A 27,331-nucleotide genomic window follows, 5' to 3' on the forward strand; every position below is an offset into this window, starting at 1 on the left:
ACTCACCAGTTACACTTTCAATGCCATATTCGATCTCTGCATTCTTGCCTATATCCTGATCTGTGGCGCGTAAAGTGATCACCGTCGAACCGACTGTGGCGCCTTCGCGTATGCTGGCCTCGAATTGCTCAGCCTCGAAGGTGGGACTATGATCATTACAATCCAGCACATTCACTTGCAACGTTGTGGTGCCGGAACGCGGCGGAAAACTATCATCTGTAGCAACTACACGAAAATAGTGCACATCCATTAGTTCACGATCCAAACTCGCCGACGTTGTAACCACACCGGTGCGCGAATCGACTTTAAAGAGCGACTGCGAACGCGAGTCCAACAGCGAAACCATTGAATATACTACTGGCGAGTCTTCGGGATCGCGTGCACGCACTGTTGTCACCGCTGAACCGGCCGGCTGCTCCTCCAACACAGAAGCGACATAGAGCGCCTGTTCGAAGTATGGCGACTGATTGCGCAGCTCACGACGCACGCGTTTCGCTATATCGGTGTCATTGAACTCCTGATAATGATAGACGATCTTCAGCCGATGATCCGAATCCACGATCTCATTACGATTGCAACGTATATTGAAGGTGATGCTAACCTTCCATATAGATTCGCGTATGCAAACATCACGGCTGGCCACCAAATCGTGATTCTGATGTTCGATCGCAAAGCGCTCATCATTCACATCCAAAAAGTTCACCTTGCAATACTGACAAATCGATTTCGGCAAAAAAGCATTGAGATTGTTAATAAACTGCGAACGCCGCAAGCAGATTTGATTCCATTTATCCGTTGTGTGTATGGCGTAAGAGGCATAAGTTTCCGAGATCCATTGCTTAGCATCCGAGATGCGTCGATGCAGCGACGGCTCCAACTGTAGCGGCTCCTTCGCGCGTCGCTTACGGCTAAGTATACGATGACGCATCTCATTATCGAAATTATCGCCGAATATCAAGTCGCCATCGCGGAACTCACGCCGACTGTTATTATGATTGAGCATATCCACATCCGTGCTGCGCGGCGTCAGCTCGACGCTGTTACTCGTATGCGCCAAGTAAGCGCCGAAGTAGCGTAGATCGGGCTGTGCAATGGTGTCGATATAACGTCTGCGTCGCTTCGAATAACCCGTCTCCTCCTCCTCATAGTGCCGGCTATGCATCTCCTCCTCTATGCGTCGATCCTCGTTGCAGTCACTTCCCGTCACAAATATACGCACCGGCAGACTGTAGTAGTCGATGCTGCGCAGCCGATTCGACGTCGAGTCCACATAGAAGGTGAACAGATTCGGATAATAGATGCCATCACATTTCAATTGCTTGCGTAATTGTATCTGGCCATCTTTGTGGTTGACGGCCACCAGGTGATGTACGAAATGCGCCGATTTGTGTGCGTTAATTTTGTAATGGCGTTCGGAGCCGAGTTTGTAGACCGACGCGTTGAAGACCACCGTGCCAGCCGGCACGTTCTCGTGCACGATTATCAAATAGCCGTGCGCCGCGTGCAACAGCTGTGTGGTGGTGAGCATCAAGAGCAGCAGATATGTGTGTAGCCAGGAAGCAGCAATGGCGCGTGGCACGTGACTTTTGCTGCGCGCACCACCGACCCTACTGCTCTCACACCCACCACTACTCACTTTATAGCAACATTTTTGTGTACAACAACAACTGCTGCCATAGTTGTTGTCATCTGCTTCGCTACCCGTCACAACTTCATTACTACAACAACTATCATCGCTACCTGTACAACTGCTGGGCCAACTCTTCTGTTGGCTCGCTGTTACAACTAACATTTTCCGTTACTTGTGTGTTTGTGTTTGTTTTAAATGTTTACACGCCGTTGGCGTATGCAAAACACCCAATTGATGGGTGTGTATGTGTGTGTGTTGTGGTTCGCGTACCAGCAATCAACCGCACCGAACCGTTGCACAGCGTTTATTAAATACGCACTCGCCGTGTGCTGTGTTTTGTTGTTAGTGGCATCTGAAATGAGCAGAGCAGAATGAGCAAATCAGCTGGATTCGTTACATATTTACTTAATTGGTTGAAAATTGGGCAGTGTATGTGTGTGTGGGTTAGCAATTATACTAATTTACGTATTTAATATAACACATTATGGCTTTTCCTAAGGTGATGGCTGCCCACCGCTAGTGTAGGATGACATTATGAAAACAACAACCAACCGCAAGGCAGACTTGCATTTCAAATAGAGCATGACTTTCATATTTATATGAAAGTGAAACTACATATCGTCACATAAAATGCTAAATAACATCACCTTTCATAAGTTTACAGGCGAAGGAAAAAGGATATAATCGAAACCACTCATATCGGAACAAAATTTTATATATCATATATTGGATATTAGACACTGAAACCTAACTTTAGTTGTGGTTATTAAATGGTTATATTAATTGATTATTATATCTGACAGCGATTTTCGATTTTATTTGGGGAGATGCTGCAAAAAACAAAATTTGAGTTTAGGTTATAAAGCGGTTATATATTGGTTATTATACACTGAAACCTAACTTTAGTTGTGGTTATAAAATGGTTATTATTTTTGACAGTAATTTTCGTGTTTCTTCAGTGGACGTTGTTGTTGCATTTTAGCCGACGATATATTATAAAAGCTTTGTCTGACGATTTGTACAATGCAACACAACGTAACAATGTGTTTAATTGAACTTTTGTGTATCCAATATAATCACGGCTATTGAATCATTGAAAGTCTTCCAGAAATCGCTTGGAGAGTCTACTCAATCATTGTCATAAGTAGTTACTTGTGTGGCACAAAGTATTCAGTGAAGCAGTGAAGGTCGTGAAGTTTCCAAAAGCTTGCTTTTAGCGAAAAAGTTAAAGAAATAGTGTCGTGTAGGTAAAATTGCCATGTAGACATCAGTGAGATAGCAGAGGATCTCGTCATCTATTATGGATCGACTTAACACATTTGGTTTAACGTTTTGGATATGATGCGTGTGAATGATAGATGCCGAGTAGAGATTGTTATTCTTGAGAACGTATCTAAGAACCCTAACATTGAAACTGTTCACTACGAATGCATTTGACAGTATCAAAGCTCAATAAGGAATAAGGAATAATGGCCGTTTTAGGGGGTCTACAGGGATCATTCGTCCTAAATAACCAGATTGTGGGCAGACAATTCTTGAATTTCTCACAAATTTATTGCCGGCACAATCTGATATGAGTTTAATTGAGTTTTTTGCCAAATACGATATATGTAATGTAAGTTCAACTTTATTACGAAAATTCACGTCCTGCAAAGAATATGTTTTGCGCTTCGACATCGCTGTTTGTAAATGCGTTTATTTTTCTTCTTGTCCAAAGGAAAGGAAAGTTCCTATCAATGAACAACCATTCCATCTTGGACCGGATAACCAGAAGAATTGGTCGCATTGGAAGTGTTGATCTACCTGAAACAAAAAAGATTACAAAGAAAARTGAACGTAAAGAAAAGCTTTTAAAACGTCATTAAACATCAACACTTACCAGAATAGTATCAGCTAGAACACGTGACCATTCAGATCAGCCAGACTCTCATACAGACGACAACAATGTAGGTGCGTCGCACATGGATTCTTCCAAAAACGATGCTGATGATGCATTTTCTCTTCCATCCTCTAAAACCAAACAAAACACACTAGTATTGGAACACACTGCTTTAGCTGCCCAAAGATTTGGAGTAAGTGATAGAGCAGCGGCCTTGATTGTTTCATCTGCTTTTCTGGATGCCAAAAAAGCAGGTTTGATAACAGAGAATCAGACTAGCTTTGTCACTGACAAACGCAAGATTAGTCGGACAAAACAAAGTGTTGGAGTTAAGTTCCAAAACACCGAAAGTATTGACTCTGTATATGGGCTGTATTTTGATGGCCGCAAAGACAATGCACTTACATAAGTCAGCGAAGGTGAAAAGTACTACCGCAACACTGTCAAAGAGGAACATATTTCTCTCATACCAGAACTTGGTTGTCATTACTTTGGCCACGTCACCTCTGCTTCCGGGTCAGCTGAGGATGAGACGCAAGCTATAAGGCAACATTTACAAGACAATTCAGTTGATGTGGAACATCTAGAAACTGTCGGTGCTGATGGCACCAACACGAACACAGGTTGGAAAGGTGGATTCATTCGGAAACTGGAAGAAAGAATAGGTAGGCCATTACAGTGCGTTGTTTGTCTTCTACATTTCAACGAACTTCCGTTTCGTGCTCTTTTCGAACACATACAGTCCAGATACATTCTCTGGCGACATAGGTAAACTGCTCCCTGATTGCGAAAAGTTGCCTGTTGTCAAATTAAGTCAAAGTTTAGTTCAAACTTTGATTTTATCAATAAATTTCACACTGATTCAGACTCCACCCGTGGTTTCTGGGTGACCAATACAGGTTAGCTGAGAGCTGCAACAATTTTCACCTTGCGCTGTGGCACGCCGCATTTTCGCTCGTATCTCGGGAACGGTTCGTCCTACGGCCATGATCACATACCATTTCGGTAGYAAATGACGTGACAAATAACTTTTGTTTTATACATTTTTCCATGAGATGCGTATTTCAGGCGCTAGGTAGACAATTTCACGATTTTAGGAGAATTTCCGAAATTTCAAGGCCGGAGTTGGGGTTGAAGATGCAATCCGATCTCAAAACAAAAAGTTGCATTGGAATCAGGAAGTACTAAGGCAACTTTTGCGCACTATTAGAAATCCCAAATCGAAAAAAGTCCGGAATCGACCCACCCTAGTGTACACGAAGACCGTCTAAAGTCGATTCGGCAACGTGCGCAGCAACTCGGACTTACGTAGGGAAGGTCTTAGCACATTTTACGACAAGATCTTAAGTTGAAAGTGTACCAAATACAGCTTGTACAAGAACTGAGGCCACTCGACCTTCCCAAGCGGCATCTCTTCACTCTATGGGCTCTTGAAAAGTTCCAAGAAGATCTGACGTTTTCGAACCAAATTTTGATCAGCGATGTGGCCCATTTCTGGTTAATTTTGTATGTAAACAAACAAATTTGCCTCATTTGAGAGAAGGAGCAATCTAAAGAGGTTCAAGAGCTGCCATTTCCTTCAGAAAAACAACGGTTTGGTGTTGTTTGTGAGCCGGTGGAAATATCGACAAAAGTTGTCTCGATCATTCGATCATTCAGAAAATGAAGAATTTACATAATTTTTTCAACATTTTGTGTTCGAAGAAGAGCTGCAGTAGTTAATGTGTGTACAGGTATTAGATAAATAAAGTTAAGAAGACAAATTACAAAACTCGCAATATAAGTATTTTGAAAAACAAAAAAGCATTTTTTAATTGAATCTTTCGTCAATATATTCTCTTAACACAAACCTCAAAGTATTATGTCTTACAAATGTCAGTATGTCTGCATGTGCTCAAGGTGTAATTGGCATAAATTTGCTTGTCAAAAGTTTGAAAATTTAGGAAATTCAATTAAGTTGTAGGAAGCATATTTGGCAAGTAGGAGCTGCTAAAACGCGAAGGCAACGCCAAATTCGGCGCAAGCAAACAGGTAGAAGACAATTAGGGTGAGTCAAAGTGCAACACTGCCAACACAAATACACACGAAAAAGACAGAAACGAGGCAGAGGCGGGGAAAATTGAGTTTTTGGCTAACGACAGCGACGATTAATGTAATGTGTCATAAATCAAGGTAACAAGAAAATAATGGAATACCGCGAAAAACAACAAACAGCCAAGTTATTGTCGCGGTAAGCCGCAACATAATTACAACAAAAGCGAGTGGCAAGCGCGACGCGAAAGCTTAAGTATCGCGCGCAAACAAGTTCATATGAGAATGTTTTTATAAAGTTTGACACCACTTAAGGCGGCGGCATGCATATGTTGCAACACATGCGTATTAAGTGTGGCATGCTACTACATTACATGGAGTATATACGTAATATATTGGAGGACAGCATATGTGGGGGTATTAGTAAGTTCGAGATCCTGGAGGATGGTCTACATAAAGAGCTGTAATTGTGCTTTCTTGCTGTTTTTTTGGTCCCGAAGCCTGGTAGTAGCTCAACTTCGTCGAATTGCATGTTCTCAATATAGAATTTGTCTGGAAAGTAATAGGGCTGAATTTCTGCCGCTGCGAATGTACTTCAGAGCGTGTGCGCACCGACTGGATTCGGTAGAGTGCGTTTCTCGCTATAAAACGAGCGGCTGGTCAGTTGTCTCTGAGCACCTGGAGAGTCAGGACAAGCAGCATGAATTTGTTCCTCCGCTATGAATCTGTTCCTTCTGGACAAATCGTCAATGCCAAGTTTTACTTGGAAGTCTTCAGGAGACTCAAACGAAGGGACAATTGGGTCCGACAAGACATCGCAGCCGAGTGGAAATTGCACCACGACAACGCCTCGGCTCACATCCTTTTTCTTTTGACCAGCTACCAAACTAAGGCCGTCATCCCAACACTTCCGCAGACGCCCTACAGCCCACATGTGGCCACGCGGACTTTGTTTTTTTTTTTTATTCCTTGCCTGAAAAGGCCGATCAGAGAGGATCTAAGCAGCATACACTTCGGCTCTCAAGGCTACTCCGTAGAATGCCTTGTGTGTAGCCTTTAATGCACACACAGAAGGAGCATATTTTGAAAGTTTTTAAAGAATTGTAATGATTGATTCAATAAATTTTTTTTAAATCGACTCAGTCGGATAACTAGTGGAATTATTTATTGAAAATGAACTTCAAAATTGATCGATATTTGCAAAAACACAACATTTTCACAATGTTGCTCGCATATGGCTCAGTGCCTGCCGCATAGTGCGCCGCATGCCATCACATAAGTGTGCCGCTTTTCAGTCATTTATTAGTTTCCTTCGGCAATCATCCCACCATATGTGCGCCGCATTGCGGCCCGCTGAGACTTTACCAAGTTTAAAATGCAGTAAGCATATGTGCTTATAAGCCTGCGAGTGGCATGTCGCATGTTGCATGAGCAATATTTTCCCGCCTCAAATAAGGAACCCACTCATTTACCGCACCGATGCATAGTGTTCTCTGCTTGCCACCGCCCTCCGGCCCATTTTGAGCACCTTTCAGCCCACATTAAACACCTTCGGCTACAAGCACACACACACATCCGTACACTGCAGCGCTTATATTTTCCGTTCAACGAACCATGAAAACGCTTTTGCCGGCGTGAACAAAACGAGCGAATTTCAAACTGAAGAAAAAATTATATTATAAGCACAAAAACAACAACGCGCCGTGTGAAGAAGCAGCAGCAGCAGCAAATGTACACAGGAATTATAACAGAATAGCAACAACAACAACARCGTTGCGCACAACATGTGCATTGTAGGTGAATTATGGTTAATTCCGCTTTTATTGTCTTTCTCCTTTTGCATCATGTTTTGTTGCGCGTCGGTCGCCGTTGCACGCGACTTATGCCACACGCATACAATATATCAACTTGCTGTGTTTGCGCTCGCCGCGATTTGAAAAGGAATTTAATTAAATACATAGTTTTATGGAGCTTTTTAATTTAATTTTTTCCATTTGTGCGCTTTTCAATTTCATGCTACGTAATTAACACGCAATGTGCACCAAACGCACACACTTTTGTTGCATAACTTGCCAATGCAGATTTTGGCGTTTGCTGCTTTATCATGCCGCCCATGTGGCATGCAACAGTTCAATCGTTCAATTAAGTGAGTGAGCGCGCGAGTTCATTTGCGCCGACGTGTGCGCATATCTGTGGGGGCGTGCATGTGTGTGAATGTGTGTGGCGTAATTCAATTTGGTGAAATGGCAAAAGTTAATGGGTGAAGAGTCGCTGACAATTGATGCATTGATTTTACAATTTCATTAAAATTTTAAATAAAGTGTTCTGAAGTGCGATAAATTAATGTTGATTTTATGTGGGAGAATATGCTCGCCTTTCCCATAGCGTTTTTGGGAAATGTGGAAACAGTCTAAATTAAACGAAAAAATCAGAATGCAATAAACTGCGAAATGGAAAAAATTATTGTTATTTTTTTTTTTTTTCAGATAATTTCTTAAGTTATTTTTCCGTTCCGGTCGTTTGTGTTGAAATCTCAGTTGAGTTTAAAACGAAAATTAGAGAAAATTTTTGTTTGAGAATCTCGACTATATTTTCATTTTACAAGAAAGTCCGCAATGAAATCTTTCCGCGTTCGGTAGGCGATTTCGTACTGTTGCCTTCACATAATTAATTTTAAATAGAGTGAATTCTATTAAATGTTCTTTAAAGTTTTAATGACCGAAATAAATAAATTTCMCTCTCTGATCAAATTTGACCCGGATTGGAAAACTAATTTTTCACGTATTTCAATGCAAAAGCTTTATTGTCGCTGTAAACATGGCATCAATACAAGCATGCTCACATATATTTACACTTTTAATACATTTGCTATAAGCCTTAGAAAAAAAAAACTAATTACTCTCTGATCAAATTTGACCCGGATTGTAAAAATAATTTTTTCACGTGTTTCACACTTATTTACACTTTCAATACGTTTGTTATAAACCTTAAACAAACATTTATAGATACGTTTTGCATGCGTGGTTTATAAGAACCAATCAGGGTCAATTTGGGTATACAAGAGAACTGTTTTTACTCGAAAAAAAAAATCCACTTAAAAGTTCTGTATTGTCGCTATATTATTCTGCCTTATTACTAGCAGTGAAAAGGCTCAAGTTATTTGCTTGATGGACCAAAAAACTCACAGCAAAATGGATTTCCGGTATCTTTCAGTAGAAACCGAACCAAGCAAATCGAGTATCTGGATGAGTTCTAATATGATAGTGTTTAGTCTGTAACTGAAAGATTCATAGATTGTCTTATATAGAATTACACTGGTAGCAAAATTCATGTTGATACATTGATTCCTAGTACTCTCTCCGGGTTCTGTGAAAGTAAGAAATTTCCTCTCAGAAAAGTGTTGGTGAATTTAGTTTGGTTGCATTGAGAATTTTTCTGAATCTGAGCATAATTCTGCCATTGAAACGTTCCTTATAATGTCTACCATTTAATATATAAAAATAGAAATATGAACTAATCACTTATCTAAGAGTTAGAGTTAGTAAGAATGTTCGACGCATTCCGAAAATTCATTCTCACACAACTTGATATACCCGTGGAAACATTGACCTCTGAGCATATGACAACTTTTCGACTCCAACACAAGACTCTTAAAAAGCATTTATTGTGTTCAAGTTTCGAAAAGTTGATCTTCCATAGACTAGTTCCTAACAGTTGCTCAGAACTTTGAATTTGACGAGTGCGAGCACATTTATTAATTAATATGCTGATGAAAGATTGTTGGACGGAGTCGAAAGAAGTCTCCGCTGTGAAAAATTCACAATTTAATAACATGGCGTGAAATTTATTTAAGTAAGTGGTATGTTTTTCCAAGGCAACTCACTATCATTTCACTAGTGATAGAACTCCACAAACAAGTTCCGCAACTTTTGCAAAGACGAGCAGGCTTTACCGTCTGGTGGCTTGCCGACTGCAGTCTACCAACCGCCAACTCTGTGGTCGAAAACTTTATGTCGCTCATTAAATGCTTTACTCGTGCAATTTGTCATTTTTATCTGTCTTCGTTTCTTGTTTTTGCTTTTGTTTCCCACAACTGCGTCTTTTCAGCCGCTTTGCAGCAACGAACCCTCCACGTGCCTTTGCATACATACACGAAGACATTAATGCAAAACGGTTATGAGTTTTAAAAGTTTTAACAAATTTTCGGCTTGTCATAGTTTCATGCAGTTGCTCTTGCTTTACTTTTCATTATTTTTTTATTGTCGTGCAGGCGATCGCTTTTAGCTCATTTTGCATTTATTCAAATTAAAAAGGAATAAGTGAATAAAGCAAAACACCGAAATTAAATTAGTTCAAAGGTTTGGGTCAGCAGCAGCGCCATGACATGCTTGTCTGCTTAGTTTGCTAACTTAGTTTTTGTTTTCATCGACTTTATTTGTCAAATTTTGAAAGTTTAGAAATTGTTTTTGTATACTGGTTGTTGCCTTTATTCTCTTGACATATGTGAAGTTCATGCACGCTCGTTTAAATGGATTTTTCTTTGGGGAAATAAGTGGCTTGCTCGTAACATTGGCATAAAAAGCTTAAATGGATTTCTAAACAAAATCAAATGGGTAAAGGCCTGTTGGGTCTGTGGAGGGATTGGCTCAAAAAGCTTTTGACAAAACATTTAAATAAGTTACTGAGCCAAATTGAAAGTAATTGGCCTTTAAAAATGCTAATGGGACTATGGAATGGGCCCGATAGACCATAGGCCGCAGCGCAAATTCTCAATTATTTTCTTTCTATAGAAGTAGCACATACTCATTTAGCCAGTACCTATTTTCTAATACCTTTAGCTTATGACAAGAAAATATCTAGAATAACTAGTGAAAACTTGGAAGAACTGAAAATGACTTAGAATAAATAAATAATCTGATAATATTTAAAATCTTCGAGACTGGAGCTGTGAAGTGTCGGTACTTGCATGGCTGGGCGAAAATCCAACAGTTTTTAAAGTTACGGTCTATAATGTTTTGGAATTTCAGAATTATCTGATGTTTACTTTTAATCAACTATAGTAACGAATAAGACAGAAATATTGTAGTTGATAAAATGTTTGTTTGGGGAGTGTTGCCACTTTTCTAAATATTATTTTACAATTAAATGAAATACCACGTCATGGGTATCAAATTAAACAGGTTTAAGCAAGAGATCTGTTGAATCGTTTTTTGAGGAGTTGCCACCTGTTTAAATTTTACTTAACAATTGAAGTAATAAAGTAATTAACCTATAACAATGGATATCAAATTAAACACCAGCATTCAATATTTCACTTAGATGTATTTTCAGAAAAGTTGCCACATTTTTATACTGTCTTTAGAGTAAAATCAATAAAATAAGCAAAATAATATATATTGGTATCAAATTAAACAGATTGACGCCAGTTTTCTATCAGGGGTGTATTCGAGAAGGGTTGCCACCTGTTTACACTACACTTTATAAATAAAGTATTAAAGTTAATAACATATCACAATATGGTTATCAAGATAAATAGGCTTAAACAAGAGTTATATTCGATATATTTTTGAGAAGGGTTGCCATATGTTAAATTTTCTTTATAATTAAATTAATAATAATTTCATCAGGGTATTTGAAGTACACGAACATATTTTCATGTAAATGTATATACATATATATTAAATATTAAAATTATAGAGCTCTAGAAATAGTAAGATTCAAAATAGAAGCGAGTTCGGCTATAAAATTGAATATGCAAACTCTAAGTGATGGGCATAATTTCAACAGATAAAATTGCTGGATATCTGTATTATTTTTTTTGATCGTCACACGGAAAGGACATAAGTCTGTTAACACCACTAGGATTCATATTTCTGACTGGAATCGTTAACTCTTATTAAAAAGGGTTTGTAGGCAGTAAAGCCGAACTTTCCAGCAATAACAGAATTTATACCCTAAAACTTCAGCAGCATAAATATAAGATAGAAGTAAATTAGTCCACATACGTGCAAGTGTTGACTTCAGATTTCCACAGCAACTTTTAAAGACGCTCTTTAAAATCTCATAAAACATATTACAGGTTTACAGAAAAGTAGCACAACAACACGAACGCTAAAATTCAACACTTTCCTTTGCAAAAGCAATTAAAATGTTGATAATGCGAGTAGAGCACCGTCAAGTTGCAAGTAGAATTAGTAGCCGCAAGGCAAATTTGCTCCAGATGCTGAACTCGTTGCGTGCACATGTATGTGTGTGTACGAGTATATAGCGTATGCGCTAACGGTCTTAAGAGTATAAAACCATAATCTATTTGGCCTTGATTATCTGCCACGGCTGCTCTTAGACCATCGTAACACTTTCTCAGCGCAAGCGCGCTTAGCTTATAATTACTGCCAAGCCTTCTTGGGCGCTAACGATTCGCCGGTAAGCGTATAATCAACAGATAATTTCACTTATGTGCTTGGCATAGTTAAGCAAATAAATTTCAAAAGATTGTATGCTGCTGATATGTGAAGAAAGGTAAATAAACTAACCGTTAGCGCCTACTTACTACATATATGTTAGCTTTTATGTGTGTGTATGTGTGTTCGTGGGAACATAAATTTGTTGAATATTCCAAGTTTTTTAGTAAACAGTTACTTTTAAGTAGAATTGTGAAACTTTACTCTCTTCAACAGTTAATCTTAAAGTTTCTTAGTGCTTCCTATAGGAAAATGCTGCTCTAAATATAAGTCATTCAGCGGTAGCCTCGCATTTATCAAACGGCATAAAGTATTATAATATCATTAGAAGAAGAATTTCTGTTCCATTGACGAACTTTGATACCATGAACCTTTAAAAATCTTTTCTTTTTCTATAATTTCCATTAAAATTCTCTCTCAGTTCGCTTAGGTAACTCCAACAGTTTCACCATCAACTCCTTCACCTTTTCCCAACAACTTTTTGTGTACGATTCCTCGCTGTCAGCTATCGTTTCATTTGTTTATACGAAAGTGCTTCGTGCTGTTTCCGCTTTTTTCTTTAAACTCCTTCATTGACTACTAGTTTATGCGAGTGTGTCTGTGGCAAGCATTTGCGTATGTGTGGTTGTTTGTATGTCTGATTTTGGCACAATCGCGAGTTGATGTTTTAATTTAACTCTGTAATATAATCAAAAGTCCTTAAAATTAAGACACAATATTTCATATAAACTGGTTTTGAGGTACCTTCGAGTGATAACGTGGTTTTTCGCGAAGTTTTTATATTGTACAAAGTATGGCCTATCTGAAGTCATCACATTTTCCCATATGTCTGCAAGTTGTGCATTCCATCGCAAAATACAAGTACCGACTAGGCGGCGAACAATGAATCAAGTAAATTTTTATACAATCTTTTAATGTAAACATAAATGTGAACTTCAATGAGGGATTAACCAACCGGAATAAATTATAATCAGAAGAGGAAAGGTCTCAGCTATAAGGCGGCTAAGGCAAAACTACCCAGACGCAGTGACTTTTCGAATAGCTGTTAACCGGTCTTGCAACACAGCGTTGCCATGATAGCAAATCTTGGTCGTATTTCGACAATCGCTCGCTTCAATTTAATAAATTGGTAATGATAGCGTCGCCATCAATGGTTTCGCTCGGTTTTAGAAGTTCATAATAATTCGGACCAAATACTAAATACAGCGCATCACTTTACCGTAAAGGCTCGGATTTGCCGTTGACTTGCCTGTTGGGCCAGGTTCCACATATGATTTTTTGTCTTCAGTCAGTCGAAATTTGATGCGAAAACGGCTACTCTTTGTAGAATTCCAGCAGCATTTCTGACATCAAAAACCGTTTTATAAGGCTTTTTGACTTCAACTTGTATGACACCCAATTTTCTACTTTTAAACGTTTTGAAATGGTTTTTTGATTAATTCTTAAATATTCTACGAAGCGCTTGTTTTGCTTGTTTTTTTCTACAATCGAGTGATACCTCCAGCTTATCATCATCGAATTTTTTGACCCTCCAGGACATCCTTCATCTTCAAAGAAAAAATCCACATTTTTAATTCGTATAAACCATTTTTGGCCAGATCGCTCAGCTATAGCATGTTCACATGACTTTCGGCTGAAGTTTTCTTCGTGATGAAGATGAACTCCCTATTAGATACATGGTTTGACATGTTTGAGTAAAAATGGACAAGGACTGTAGCTTTTTAACAATGTTTTCAATATAGGACAATAATCAAGTTCCCTCAACACTTGAGACCCAATAGAAATCAATTTTCAATCTTGCTTTTCCCTCAAAATAGCTTAGAAAATAATTTCCAAAAAGTTAATTCGTTCAAAAATTTCAATCGTAAACCTTAAATACAAATTACACAAATTTTTCTATAAAAAATGTATTTATTTTCTAAAGGTGCTTCCGGTTAGTTTTTTTAGCTAGTTTGGGTTAGTAGTAACTCATATTAAGGGCCTACTTACCATATAGACCGTGAAAAAAAAAATTACAAAATAGTTTCTATAAATATTTTGAGCTTCCTATAAGCATCTCTCTCACCATCTGACTTTTTATAGAAGCAGCCTGTAGGAGACAGTGGCTCTCTTAATTAACATATTCAATGGTAACTGAAATACTAAATACTCACAAAAAAGGGTAAATTATCATGCTAAAAGCAAAAAGGTCACGCATACATAAAATTTTTCCCAAAGTTCCTGATATTATTTTGCCTTACACCATGCTTAAACTCACAAAATACATATTTTCATATATATTTTTTTTAAATGCCAAACTAATTAAAAGCCCTTGCACAAGGCAAAGCAAAGCAGCAAAAGKCAAAGGCAGCGAAATGAGCAAGCAAGCAAAAAAAGAGCAAAGTATGCAGTTATGAGTCTTTCATTAAGTTCAAGTACTTGCATAACGGTATCTGTACACATTTTTGCAAACTTTTAGAAAACGCGTAAAAATTTTAAATAGATTTTTGCTTTTGGTGAAGCACTCAAACTTTAACTATTAGATTAAATAACTTTGCGTAGTCTGTAGAGTCATTATCCTTACGCCCTGAAGTTTTGCTGTGAGAGACTGTCTTCACGTTGTCATACGAGCACATTGCGTGATATTAAAGTGGCGAATGAGGACTCAAGAGGGCAAAATTGAAAGGATAGTCCAAGGCAGAGTAATGCATGTGAGTGTGTTTGTAGGAAGGCTATGAGACTATAAGAGAAAACCCAGTAGGAAAAATTTTAAGTAATGAAAATATGACGAAATTTCGAAGGATTTTGAAAGTAAATACAATAGATCTATTATTAAATTTAAAGAGATTTTTGTTTTTTTGAAAACATAAAAATTATATATTCTGTTGCGAAACATAGCGGCTTATAGCCTAAACATTCAGTTGTTAAATTTTTGACTGAATGAAGTATATAGAGCAATAACTATTACAATATCTCAATTTCCTACAGGTCATCTATGTGTAAAAATTTGATTGTGATCACGGATATGTGCTTAACTTGTTGAAATTGTTTACGCTGTGTTTATTTTCTGCTGGCAAAGTTCCTGAGGTCATTATAGAAATCATTTCATAAGAGATTAAATACCTAGCAGGAAATTTAACTTTTATTAAATTACAATATGTTATAGTATACGCGAAATTAAAAAGAAAACACTAATATTAATATCAAAAATATACATTTTGTGTGAAGAAATAGTTAAAAAAGTGGGTGGAAGAAGATTCAGTTTAAAGAAGGTAATGTTGTTTTTTTTTTTGTTTTTTTTTTTTTGTGAATTACGTTGCTCATCAAATTCTTATTACATTAGCCAACACAATAACGAGATTAACTGAATTCTTAACAATAACTAATAATTTTCAGAGTTAAACTTCGCGTCTTGGATTAAGCTTCGACTACCATGCAGACGGATAAACACTCTTAGTAATGCTATATCCTAAACTCCCCCTTAAGGCTTCACTATCACCCACTATTTCCAGTTTGGTAGCCTCAAACACATCATGCACTCACATCTATGAACATTTATTACAGTGTGTTGATGCTATGCTCTTGCCACAACATGAACATATTTATTCGTAGAACATCGCGTGTCGTTTCCTACTTTGTCTCCTGTCTAGACAAAGTAATTTTTATATTGCATACCGCATACAATGAAAATAGTGAAATAAATATACAGCAATTAAGAGTCGGACGCGAAAAGTTTGCTGGTATTTTGAAAGTTTGTATATTTAGTATTAAGCGTATTTTCTGCATGGCATTCTTTCCTTTTTTATACAAAAATTTCAAAATATAGCGAATTTCTTCATAATTTTCACCCATTTTCGAACACTTTCGACGAAAACCCTGCACTTTTAACCTAAATTGGATCATTGTAACTATGCTAAAAAAATGTCAATTTAATGCAAAAATATTGGATTCCGGTAATATAATAATTGCTTATATCCCTAGAAGATAATATTATCCGACAGTTGGAGTGACCTACTACTCGCGTCCTCAGTGTGACGTCTTGCGGAGCTTCCTTATACTGAGAATCTCTATTGTTAGATAGAGAAGAAACGTAATTTTGAAACAAAGTCCGGGTTCTAAAGCTGACAAAAAGGCACGTCTAATCACGAAAACCGTGAAATATTTTGTTTATTTTTTAATAAATATTTTATGGGATATTTTTCATAAGGTCTCCTTATACGTATGTATGCAACAGCTATATCCAATAACTGAAAATAGGTGGCACTATTCTACTTTGCGACAATTTATAAAGTAAACACCAACACATGCCTCGTAAGTGCGTGTTAACAAGTGTAAATGTCTGCATCATCGCATATTTTTTATAAAAGCACCCACATCCCATTCAAAGGAGCCGCAACATCGACTTGAAATGTTAAGCTTTCGCCTTTGATTCTTAATTTCATTTGTTATCTTTTGATTTGTTTACCGCTAAATTTAATTAAAAATTCATTGCACTCAGCTGAACAGTGCCTTAGCGCCAGCCATCAAACGCCAACACGTAGCTAAGCAAACCGAGGCTCTTGTGCGCAAGTTTAGGAGTGCTCAAGTGTAGTGGTGTGAGACTGTAGTGATACACCCTCGTATCTATCTACTACACTTATAAATCTATACATTTTCTTATAAACACACACACAAGTGAGAGAGAATGAGAGAACAGTGAGGGGAGAGGGAGTGAGGAATAGCTGCTTTCACGCTATCGCAGACACCACTTTGCTCCCCCGCTGCTGTCATTGTCACCTGTTTCTCAACCGCCACTGTACGTGAACGCCCGCTCAACGCCACTACCGTGCGCAGGCACACTCACACAGACTCCTACTAAGCCGAAGCAAGTGCTCGCAAGATAAATGAACTCCCTGGTTTAGTGGGAGCGCTGGCGTTGAAGGCGCACAAACCAAGCGCCAATATACGCCTACGCATACAAAGGCACATACTCACACACACAGAGGTGTGCATACCAGCAGCGGTTTATGTGCACAATTGCAACAAATTAAAACCATCCTTTAGGCTTACAAAGTGCGCAGAGCGAGGCAGCGCCAAAGCAAAGTAAAGTAAGCAACTAACGAGCGATTTGATTATGCAAGTACAAGGACCACAGCATACTTGTACGCCAGTAGGCACAAGCATGCGTGCGTGTGTGTGTGTGTGTTGGTGCTTGAGTGGTGCACCTGAGGGAAAATAGTTAGTGTTGTGCGGCGGCAACGACTGCAGCAACTCATGCAACTGTCGCATGCCACCAGCAGTTGTGTGCGTGACTGTGCAACTCACTCTTTTTTGTTGTTTTTTGTTTCTTTTTATGCATTTTTGTATGCCGCTCGCGGCGAAGTTTTGCATTTTTGAGCTGTCTCCATGGCATAGAACTTCCTTTCACGCCGCTGCACTTTGAAGTTGTTGAAGTTTGAGCTGCTGCGGAGTGTGTGTTACGTATACGCCGTGTCGCATGCAAACATGTCGCAATTTAGTGCATTAATAGCAGAATATTTGCACACTTTCTAGGCCGGCAAATAAAATGTAATTAAAGCTTAAACCTAAAACCAACAAATACACACACAAATTTACATACCGTTATGCGCATATTAATATAAAGTAAGCAACTAATTTTGCCTGCGCACTTTTCGGAGTTAACTGTCTAGTGAAAAGCCGAACTTACTGTCTCTGAAGTGGTGACGAATAGCTGAGGAGCAGCTGAAGAGCTGAAGTGGCAAGTGCCAATTAGAAGCGGCTGAGCTTAGAGCGCGTAAGTAATTTTTTTGTATATGAGTTTAATGTGTGTGTGAGCAAGTGTGACTAATCCAAAGGTTGTGTATTCGCTGAAAATTAATTCGTAAATAATATTCGAGGTTTGGCATGACTAATTTTAGGCGATTTGTCAATGTTGCCTTTCTAATCAGAAAAAGTTTTCTCTAAAAATTTATCCTTTAAAAATAAATTATTTATATCATAATTTTTATAGTTTTATCAACAGTTTTCGATAATACTTAGGCACCACCCAAAACCTCCCTATAAATTTTGACCCATCATATAAAGATCCTTCCATCGGGGTAATTCTGCTCAGCTTAAAATGAGGTGCTGCTTTCGGTACTCTCTTATATATCAATTCGTTGAAGACCCCTCGAGAATGGTCTCAACACATATTCCTTAGTCGTGCAGGCTGAATTTAGCTAAATCTTGTTCAACGCAGTATCCATTAACTGGTTTTTTATTTATAGACAGGCAGTGCTTTGAAATTCGATCTTTTTGTGCAAATTTGATGCTCTTTCATTTTCTATAAGTAATATTATAAGCTAAGGGTTCTGAAGTCATTGATTCTCATATTGGAGCTCATACCTGTCTTCGGAATGAATCACTCAACCACCCTAACCTGATTCAAAGCGCCTAGAAGGTATCCTAATGTTTTCATATCTTCGATAACACAAGGTTTCTTGCGAGAATATGCACGGAATATGAAAAATCAAGGCAACTAACTACTTTTATACAGAATACTTTGTATTGATTGACGACAAGGTAGCATACAAAATTCAATCGGCATGATCTGATGATGATATCTAATAACATGATTGATGTTCTGACGCCTCAATTAAAAAGTCAACTGCAAGAAGCTTTAATCCCTAAAACGTTCAACGAAAAAGTTTTTTCTAAATCTCTGTATTTTCAGTGGATAAGAGCACCTTCAGCAGTACTGATTCTTTCGACGCACGCATCGAATAGTCATGATAAATTTAGTTTCGACTGCCAAATTAACACTTCAATTTGCTTTTGATTTCTCATTTCGGACTTATTTTTCTTTACCAGTTCTACCTCTACTTCATTGCGCCGGAACGTAGGCAGCGGTTGTAATATTTTTGAAGATTTGCATACCCAGCTTTAAACTAGCGCGACACAAATTGAAAAATCGTATTACTATATTAACACTTGTGAATATAGGCTATAATATATCTAAGGGATTATCGAAATGTGACAGTTTTTGAAAAATCCCAATGAAACGGATTGAAGCAAATGGCGTTGATTAATACCATTAGCTGGGTAAAAAATTAAAGCAAATAACTCTGGATGTGAAGAATGCGTTCAACGCCGCAAAGTGGGAGGACTGGCTCTCTACAAAATACGCGCTCCTCATAATCTGATAAATATTATAGTGAGCTACTTTAAAAATAGAAGATTGTTATTCGATATGGCCAAAGGCACTCAGAGCTACAATATATCCAGTGGAGTACCGCAAAGCTCGATTTTAGGCCCACTACTATGGAACTTGATGTTGACGATAAAGATACTTTAACCTAAAAATAAGAAAACAATCGCATATGCGAATGATCTCATAGTGGTAGCAGTGGCTAAGCATCTGGATGACTTCCAGATCAATTGGTTTGTTAAAATGGTTTGCTATCATGAGTCTGGCTGAGCAGAAAACAGAAATATTGCGCTTTAGCTCCAGGAAAATTAAAGAAAACATATTGCTCAACTTAGGAGAATGTGAGATTACTTCACAATAACAGTTTAAGTACCTTGGTGTGAGAGTGCACTTAAGACTCAAGGGAAACTTGGCCAACTTGGCTTTATCTAGAGTGATGGCAAATAAAGGCTGTATAAGTTCCAGGCAGATTTTTAATAGCTAAGGCAATCAGGCGGTAGACATAAAATCATATGCTAGACTAATTAACGCATTGCGTAGTGTTTTCCGAACCATATCAAATGACACTGCTTAAGTATTAGCCAGTATGGCGCCGAATGACATCCAGGAGGACGAGTTCGTGCGAATATACAACTTAGCAGACACATCTACCATAGTAAAAAGAGAGCAGAGAATCAAAACCAGCACTATGATGTATCAACGGTGACAATGCAAATGGCAGTGAACCATACAGGTTCTAGACATATCTATTCGTGGGGACCTGGATTTCCACCTTAACCAAAGATGGTAAAGATTACTGGGTCATGGGTGCTTCAGATGCGACCTATACAAATAGCGTCATGTCTTTAGTCCATATTGTTCGACGTGTACAGAGTGTATAGTTGACTTTGAACTAGAGTATGTGCATAACTCTCGGTTTTCAAGTATAAAGGGAAAAGCTGAAAATCACCATTGAAAGGAGTCTCATGGTGGAAACTTCGAATGTACTTATGTGCGAGTTCTCCGTGAAATGGAAAGTTATCAGCGAAGTGGCAGCTCCAATTATGATAAGATTGAGACATTTGCAACAGTTGAGGCGTCAGTCAGTCCATACATTAGAGGCCACTTAAATGTCTTCTTCTCTTCCATGAAGTTATGGTTAGCCTAGTGATCCCGTGGGAGAGACATGAGATGAGAGTATGTTCGGTTTAGCGGATTAAAGTCCCGCACTCCGGTTTTCGATGATTCCTTCCACTAGTAAATAAGCCATAACGATTGAAAAGTGAGATCAGAATGTCAGGGTACTGTTTAACTGTGTGTTTTAGACTAGTTGCTAATATTTGCTCAACACCGTTAAATAATTTTAGGTCTGTTACAATATTGAAACCACATAAAATTTATTAAAAATGGTGCATTTCCCTTGAAAAAGTTCAGAAAAAAATATTTTCTTCAGAACGGAAATTAAATTCACCAGTGAAATTGCATATCGTCTACATAATATCATCCATATTTACATGTATGTGTAAGTGTGTGTGTATAACATTCAATTTCAGTCATTACGATTTAAATTACTTAAGAACGAAAGCGGCGCCAATTAAAGAGAGGAAGTACTTTAAGCATTCAGCCGAGCGGTTAACGATGGCAAATGATGTGTTAATGACAGACGGAAACGATGCAGTGGAGAGAAATTGAGAGTCAACAACGACGACATGCACACAGCATAAAAATAATGCAATTTCGCTGGAATGGGGGCAAGAGAGGGGCCCCAAAGGAAATGCAAATGCTGATGCAAAGGATACTCAGGCGAGTTGTAAAGGAATGACATGAAATAGAAAGGAAGGAAAGGGAAGGAAAGGCGTGGAGGGGTGAAGTGAAGAAAATGACATTACAACGGTAAGCAGGAATTGTGTGTGTTTTTGTACGCTTTCCTCATGCACACACACACACACAAGTCGCCGCTAGCTGGTGTGAGCGCGCGCCGATGCTGTGCCACATGAAGTATGCGCATAGCAATGTCCTTATGAGCAACCGAGCAGCACGGTTGTCATAAATGGAGGACACCGCAAAGGCAGCTCATCAGCGAGACGCAGTCAAGTACATAACATAGCATGGCATCTGTCTCTTATACACATCTAGATGTGTATAAGAGACAGGCGCATAGCAATGTCCTTATGAGCAACCGAGCAGCACGGTTGTCATAAATGGAGGACACCGCAAAGGCAGCTCATCAGCGAGACGCAGTCAAGTACATAACATAGCATGGCATGGCATGGCATGGCACAGCACAGGATGCGGAGACGCGCAGATGCCGTTGCAGCAGGATGTACTTTTTTAACGCAATTGTGTCGGCTCAAACACATTTAAATATGTGCGTTTTCCTTGTATGTGCATGTGGTGTAATGTGCTTGCAACACAGCCTGCACATGCCACAGCGCAAAGACAGGCGCACGGCAATGTAATGTGACAGCTTTATGAATTCAACAACAACGAGTTGACTTTGTCGCTTCTGAGCCGCTTGTTTGTTGTTGGCCTGCTGACTGCCTTACTGGCTGGCTGGCGCACAGATATGACCATGAGTTGTTGCAACAGCGGCGGTGGCAACTTCAGCCATGGCAGCTGCCTCATTTGGCACGCAAATGCAAACGTAATGCCGGCAGATAAGTCGCAGGATACAAGTGTTTATCGGCCTACAGAAGCAAAAACACACATACGCACACACACGCACGCATATATCACATATATATCGCACAGGCATAAATATTTGGTTGCGACCATGCGTTGTGCCGAGAAGTTCCGTTGCATGCAATGAGCATGAAATTCCTACTTAAGGCTTAAAAGCCCAGCAGCTACCTCCATGTACATATATGCCTGTGTGTATGTGTGAGTTAGCACGTGATGTTGCAACCTTTGCATAAATAGCAGAAGCAATGAGTCGCTTTCATATATTTTCAACTGTTTTCCATTTTTATTTTATTTTTATTTTTGTTGTTGTTGTTTTTTTTTTTTTTCTTTTGCTTTTGCCTGAGTGCTAGTGCAGGCTTGGAATAGGAAAACCGCATGCAATTAAACTGATGGCAGATTTGCTGCATTCAGCTGTGCCTGCCTCACACCGGCGCGCATGTGTAGCCGTGTAGATTATTGAAGTCTTAACAAAGATACAGCAGAGAAATGAAATGAAAACACAACAACAATACAACAACCACAAAACATGCTCTTCTTGCGGAGCAGTAGAAAAGAGGCACGAAGAAAATCAAATAAGTGTGTGGATAAAGCAGCAAGGCAGCCGCCGCCGCTGGCTATTCGTGTTCTGTGCATTGCAACTTGTGCAAAAAAAGCTGGCAACTGTGGCTTAAAAAAAAAAAACAAATAAAAAAGTGTACACAAACAGAAATTACATTTATTTGCGAGTTAACAGGCGGTGGCAGCTATTTGTTTGTCTGCTTTATTTTCCTTGCCTGCCTCTACATGGCAAAAGTGTTGCTTCACAGCGTGTTGAAGTGTTGCAAGAAATGCAAATTCCTCCCTAAAGTGACGCAAACGCCAGCGGACGTCGGTGGCAAGTGGTGGGCAATGACGCATTGATGGTTGATGGCCAGGACTGTGGTCCGCGCAGACAGTGGTGTTCTCAATTAATTCCAGTTGCCGATTTGATAGACAGAAAAAAATCGATTTTTTAATAATTTTTTTCAASAGCGATTTGGTTTAATAAATAAATAAAAAATTTCAGAATTTAGTGCACTTCATTATCAAAAATGTTGGACTCCCTTCATCATGCAGCCGATCTGCAGGAATACCTCCAAAAAGCGTGTTGGGCAGGGAACATTTTTTTTGCTTAAGATCTACTCAAATCCAAAATCCTCAAAAAATGAAAACAGTTCGATTATCAAGCATCCAAATAAAAAATGGTGGAATTCAAGCCAATCAAGGGTCATTTGCGGGAAGTATTGCTTTCTCAATAGTTTCAGTCGAAAAAAATTCAGCTCAGTGTCGTGAGTTGCTTGCAGAAACCTCTGGTAAACGTTGTATTAGTGAAATAACGTGTCGGGAATAGTTTCGTAAAATCAAATATGACGTTGAAGTCAAGGACAACTCTCTATTGAGCGCAACTAATATGTTTGAGTCGAGCGTTGAAAGAAAGGCGCCCGAAATTCTCGGATGCTTGTTGCCTAGGTTGTGAAAACACACTTGGAAACTTTGAAATGAAACCATCTACCTCACCTGGCTGGCTGGGACTAAGTCAAATTTTGAGATTCGACAAAATGGCGGCTTCCAAAAAAGGTTGTTTTAGTTGGAATGTTTACACATATGATTTTAATCAATACTCTAAGCGAGCCAACTGCTGCAAAATGTCGTTAAAAAACTTATCAAATACTTGTATATATTCTTGTAATTCAACTCCAAATCAATGGCATCACAAAGGACTACTTAGTCTACGTGGGATCTAACCTAATCCAATCTAACCTAGCTCCAAACCAAATAGTTAGCCTCGAAATCCAACGCAGAATAACTCTTTCCAGCAGATGCTACTTCGAGCTGACTAGGCAATTGAGAAATAAAGTTCTCTCTCGGCGAAGGGAAAAAACTAAATCCTACAAGACCCTCATCATTCCCGTCCTGATATATGCTACAGAGGCATGGACGATGGCAATATCTGATGAGTCGGCATTAATAGTTTTCAAGACAAGGGTTCTGCGGAAGATGTCTGGTCCTTTGCACATTGGCAAAGGCGAAAGTGGATGGAACGATGGGCTGTATGAGTTATACGACGCCATTGACATGGTTCAGTGGATTAGCAGACAGCGAATGGACGAAAACACTCCAGCTTTGAGAATATTCGATGCAGTACCCTTCCGAGTAAGCAGAGGAAGAGGAAGATATCCACTCCGTTGGAGAGATGAGGTGGAGATGCCCTTAGTATCTCGAATTGACGCCAAACAGCGAAAAGGAAGAAGCTATAACCGCGTAAGCGCTATCTACGCCAACAAAGAAGAAGAAAAGTAAACGCAAGTTCAAGATTCTAATACAAAAAATTTTGTTTGCTGCGTATTGTCCATAGTATCCCGCAGAGAAACACTTAACCACTTCAACGTGTATCCATTCTTTAGTAGTACCACAAAGCATCGCACCATCCACCACTCACAAATTTACGTTTCGTTATTTTATTAGAAACCAACTCCATTTTAAATATGCATTCACGCCACCACTGTCTCTGAAAAATTTCCTCAAACTTTTGCTGTGCTTATGTTTTAGCGCTCAACTGCTTGCTGTTTGCTGATAACTGTGCTGGCATGTAGCAACAGCAGTTGCAGCAGCCACTTCACTACCAACCACATGCATTCCCACAAACCACATATATACACCACATGTATATAGGTACTGATGTTTATATATAACTCCTTTTATGCAAATTTATGCAACGCACGCTTGTCATCGCTCTGCTTTAGTTGCATTGCTTTACTTGGAAACATACGTAGGAACATCCTTCAGACATTACGCATGTATGTGTGAGTATTAAGCTCACTTTGCTATAGTACGCCACAGAAATAAATAGGTGTGTGCAATTCTATTTGCAATTTTGTGAGCGTGAGTGAATTCTATTAACAAAATTACTTTATTGTTTGTTACTTATAATGGCATTTGCTTTACCGCTGCAGCTTTGATTGTTAAAAAGCGCTGTGAGCTTTGAAAAATGCGGTTCTTTGTTGAATGATACGATTTCGAGGGGCGGTTGGTACGTTTGTTGTTGAATTTTGTCAAGATATTTAGAACGTCCGAATATAATATTATACCGATAATTCGGTCAAAGTTTTAACCACAAAGTGATCGTGGCAGAATATGGAGATTAACCATTTTTTTATAGCTAAATGAACTCGCTGAAGACTTTTATTTCATAAAACTATCGAAATACATTTCAAAAATTTCCTTCCTTCGCTTTTTATTTAAAAATTTGTCTGCTAAAAACATTCGGACAAAATAATGTTTGTATGAAAAAAGTCGACTAAACGCTTTATCATTGAAACTAGTGTTATTTAATTATAAAGTTGCAACTCATTTAATGAAATGCCGCAGCTCTCGGCACTCTCGCATGTTGCCACTTGCTTTTGGCGACATTCATTAGAAGCTACTTGCAGCTGCTTTGTAAGAGCAGAAGATAAACAGTCACATTGAATGCACTAATTGAAAGGTAAACTAGGAGACAAGGTAAAAGACTACGTCTTAGCATGAAAAATATAAAAATCAAAAGCTGAGAAAATTTATTTTCATTTTCATTGCTAGCGACAAGTGCACCACAAATGCGTTACGAACTATTTTTATGTATAAAGCGAGGTGTTTTACTACGCTGGTAAAGCTATACCCATAATTCTATTCCCATTCCAAAACGTGTGTGTATGTAGTGGTATTGACGTAAATAGAAAGCAAGACGAAGTGCTATATGCATTGAAGTTCTTATTACATAGTATATCAGAAAAGGCATAAATGCAGAAAATGTGTAGATTTTTAAAGCCTGGTGAGAATTGTTGAGTAGCAGCTATTTGGCTTACCTTAAATTTTATGCTGATATTGATGGCAAGTAATTCACTATGTTGCTTTTGTGTATAAGAGAACATATTGTGGCTGATCTGTAAGAGAGAAAGCGGAGTGTTATTAGATAATCTATTTAAATCAGTTCTATTTGAAATCTGATAGAACTTATCTATGAAGTTTAGTCAGTAAGTACAGCACAACTACTGAAAAATGCATTATGAGTGAGAAATTAATAAATTGTTCGTAAGTATTGGCTCAGGATATATTTCAATTATAGAATTCCAGACATAATAGTATATGTCTTTTATACGCCAGTCTATGGAGAGTAGTGAATTGAACAAACTGTACCAGTATTTACGTTCTCCACTAAGAACTTCTTAGCCCACCTTTCGTACTTATTTTCGAGTAAGTTTGCATAGTAAAACATCATCAAATCCCTTATAGTCAATATAAAAGGTGCGCGACTGTGCTAAATTTTAGCATTGCCTAAATGTAGGCCACGTTTAGTTAAATTGAGATTCGTTGCATACAAAAAGGATAATATGTAGTTGAATTCTACATCTAAAATTTATAATATAGAGACACGTTACGAAATAGGAAGTGTTTGTAAATACATTTTAGCTTAAAAAGCAAAAGGTATTTAGTTAATATATCTGACACTTGGGAGATACCCAAACAAGTTAATTGTGTAGAGCGTATAAACGCTGTGATGGTTGAGTGAGTATTGATTATTTATAAATTTCGAAGTCCTTAGTCAACTGAAAATGTTATGCAAGGTTTTCAATTTATAATTGGACTCAGTAGATCACAGGGATTATAAGGATTAGGCACTTGGGTTATGGGCGCCAATAAGTGCTTACGAAATTACATTTTACAGCTGCTGACGCAACTCGATTTTGAAATAGAAAACAAGTGAGTTAAATTACTTTGCTTGAAGTGTGGCGGCTCTAGGAAGTGAGTCAAGGAGGGCGAATAAATTATCAAACGAAGATATACAAACACAGAAGCAACCCTAAACTAGGCATCAGCAGTTTGCTGGGAGGTGTGCTCTCTCGCTTTGAATGCAGACACATATTTACATAATATGCATATAATATGGATGTAGATATATATACAACATATCAGCAATGGAAACTCATGGAAATTCATTCGGTGGTAAATTCGCCGTATTCCCAAGCGCGTCGGCGTGCGGGCGGCTTTCAAACTTTTACGATTGACACAAGCGCATATGTCAAATTATTTACAAGCGCATTTGTGTGAGTGTGCGCGTTTTCATAATACTTTATTTGTGTGTGCGTGTAAATTATAGCATTGCTGTGTAATCTTGCGTTTAAATTACATGTAAATTGTCAATATTGTTTGGCATGTGGGTGAATATATTTATGTTTGTTTGTGTGTATATGGAACTGTAAGTAATTACTTTTATGACGCTGGAAATGTGAGGAAACCGTAGAAATCAAATTTTATGTCAAAAGTTTTGACAAATTTGCGTAAAATAATTTAAAAAGCTTACACTGATTACTAATAAACATAGAAACGCAAAAAAAAAGGTAATAAACAAGAAATTTATGTGGTCATGTCATTAATGTAAAACTTGAGTTAGAAAAAACTTTTTTTTTTTTTTAAGAGAGAAATGAGAAATTTGTATTGGAAAACTCTTTTTTGGCTAGAAATCAACTGTG

The 27,331-nt window shown here is 38.3% G+C and overlaps 1 protein-coding gene across 4 annotated transcripts in view; it reads right to left on the reverse strand.

Moving 5' to 3' along the window:
* The window catches only part of LOC108971807 (protocadherin-like wing polarity protein stan), a 115,001-nt gene that overhangs the window by 25,882 nt on the left and 61,788 nt on the right, over positions 1–27,331 (reverse strand). For all 4 annotated transcript variants that reach the window (XM_018938092.1, XM_018938094.1, XM_018938091.1 and 1 more), the window contains exons 4-5: positions 25,667–25,744; positions 7–1,982 (exon numbers count right to left, since the gene is read on the reverse strand). In XM_018938092.1, the coding sequence (XP_018793637.1) occupies positions 7–1,792 (1,786 nt within the window). In that variant the 5' untranslated portion in view covers positions 1,793–1,982; positions 25,667–25,744. The remainder of the gene's footprint in view (positions 1–6; positions 1,983–25,666; positions 25,745–27,331) is intronic.

This window comes from Bactrocera latifrons, unplaced genomic scaffold, assembly GCF_001853355.1.
Source record: "Bactrocera latifrons isolate USDA-ARS-PBARC rearing strain unplaced genomic scaffold, ASM185335v1 scaffold_36, whole genome shotgun sequence".
Taxonomy (NCBI): Eukaryota; Metazoa; Arthropoda; class Insecta; order Diptera; family Tephritidae; genus Bactrocera; species Bactrocera latifrons.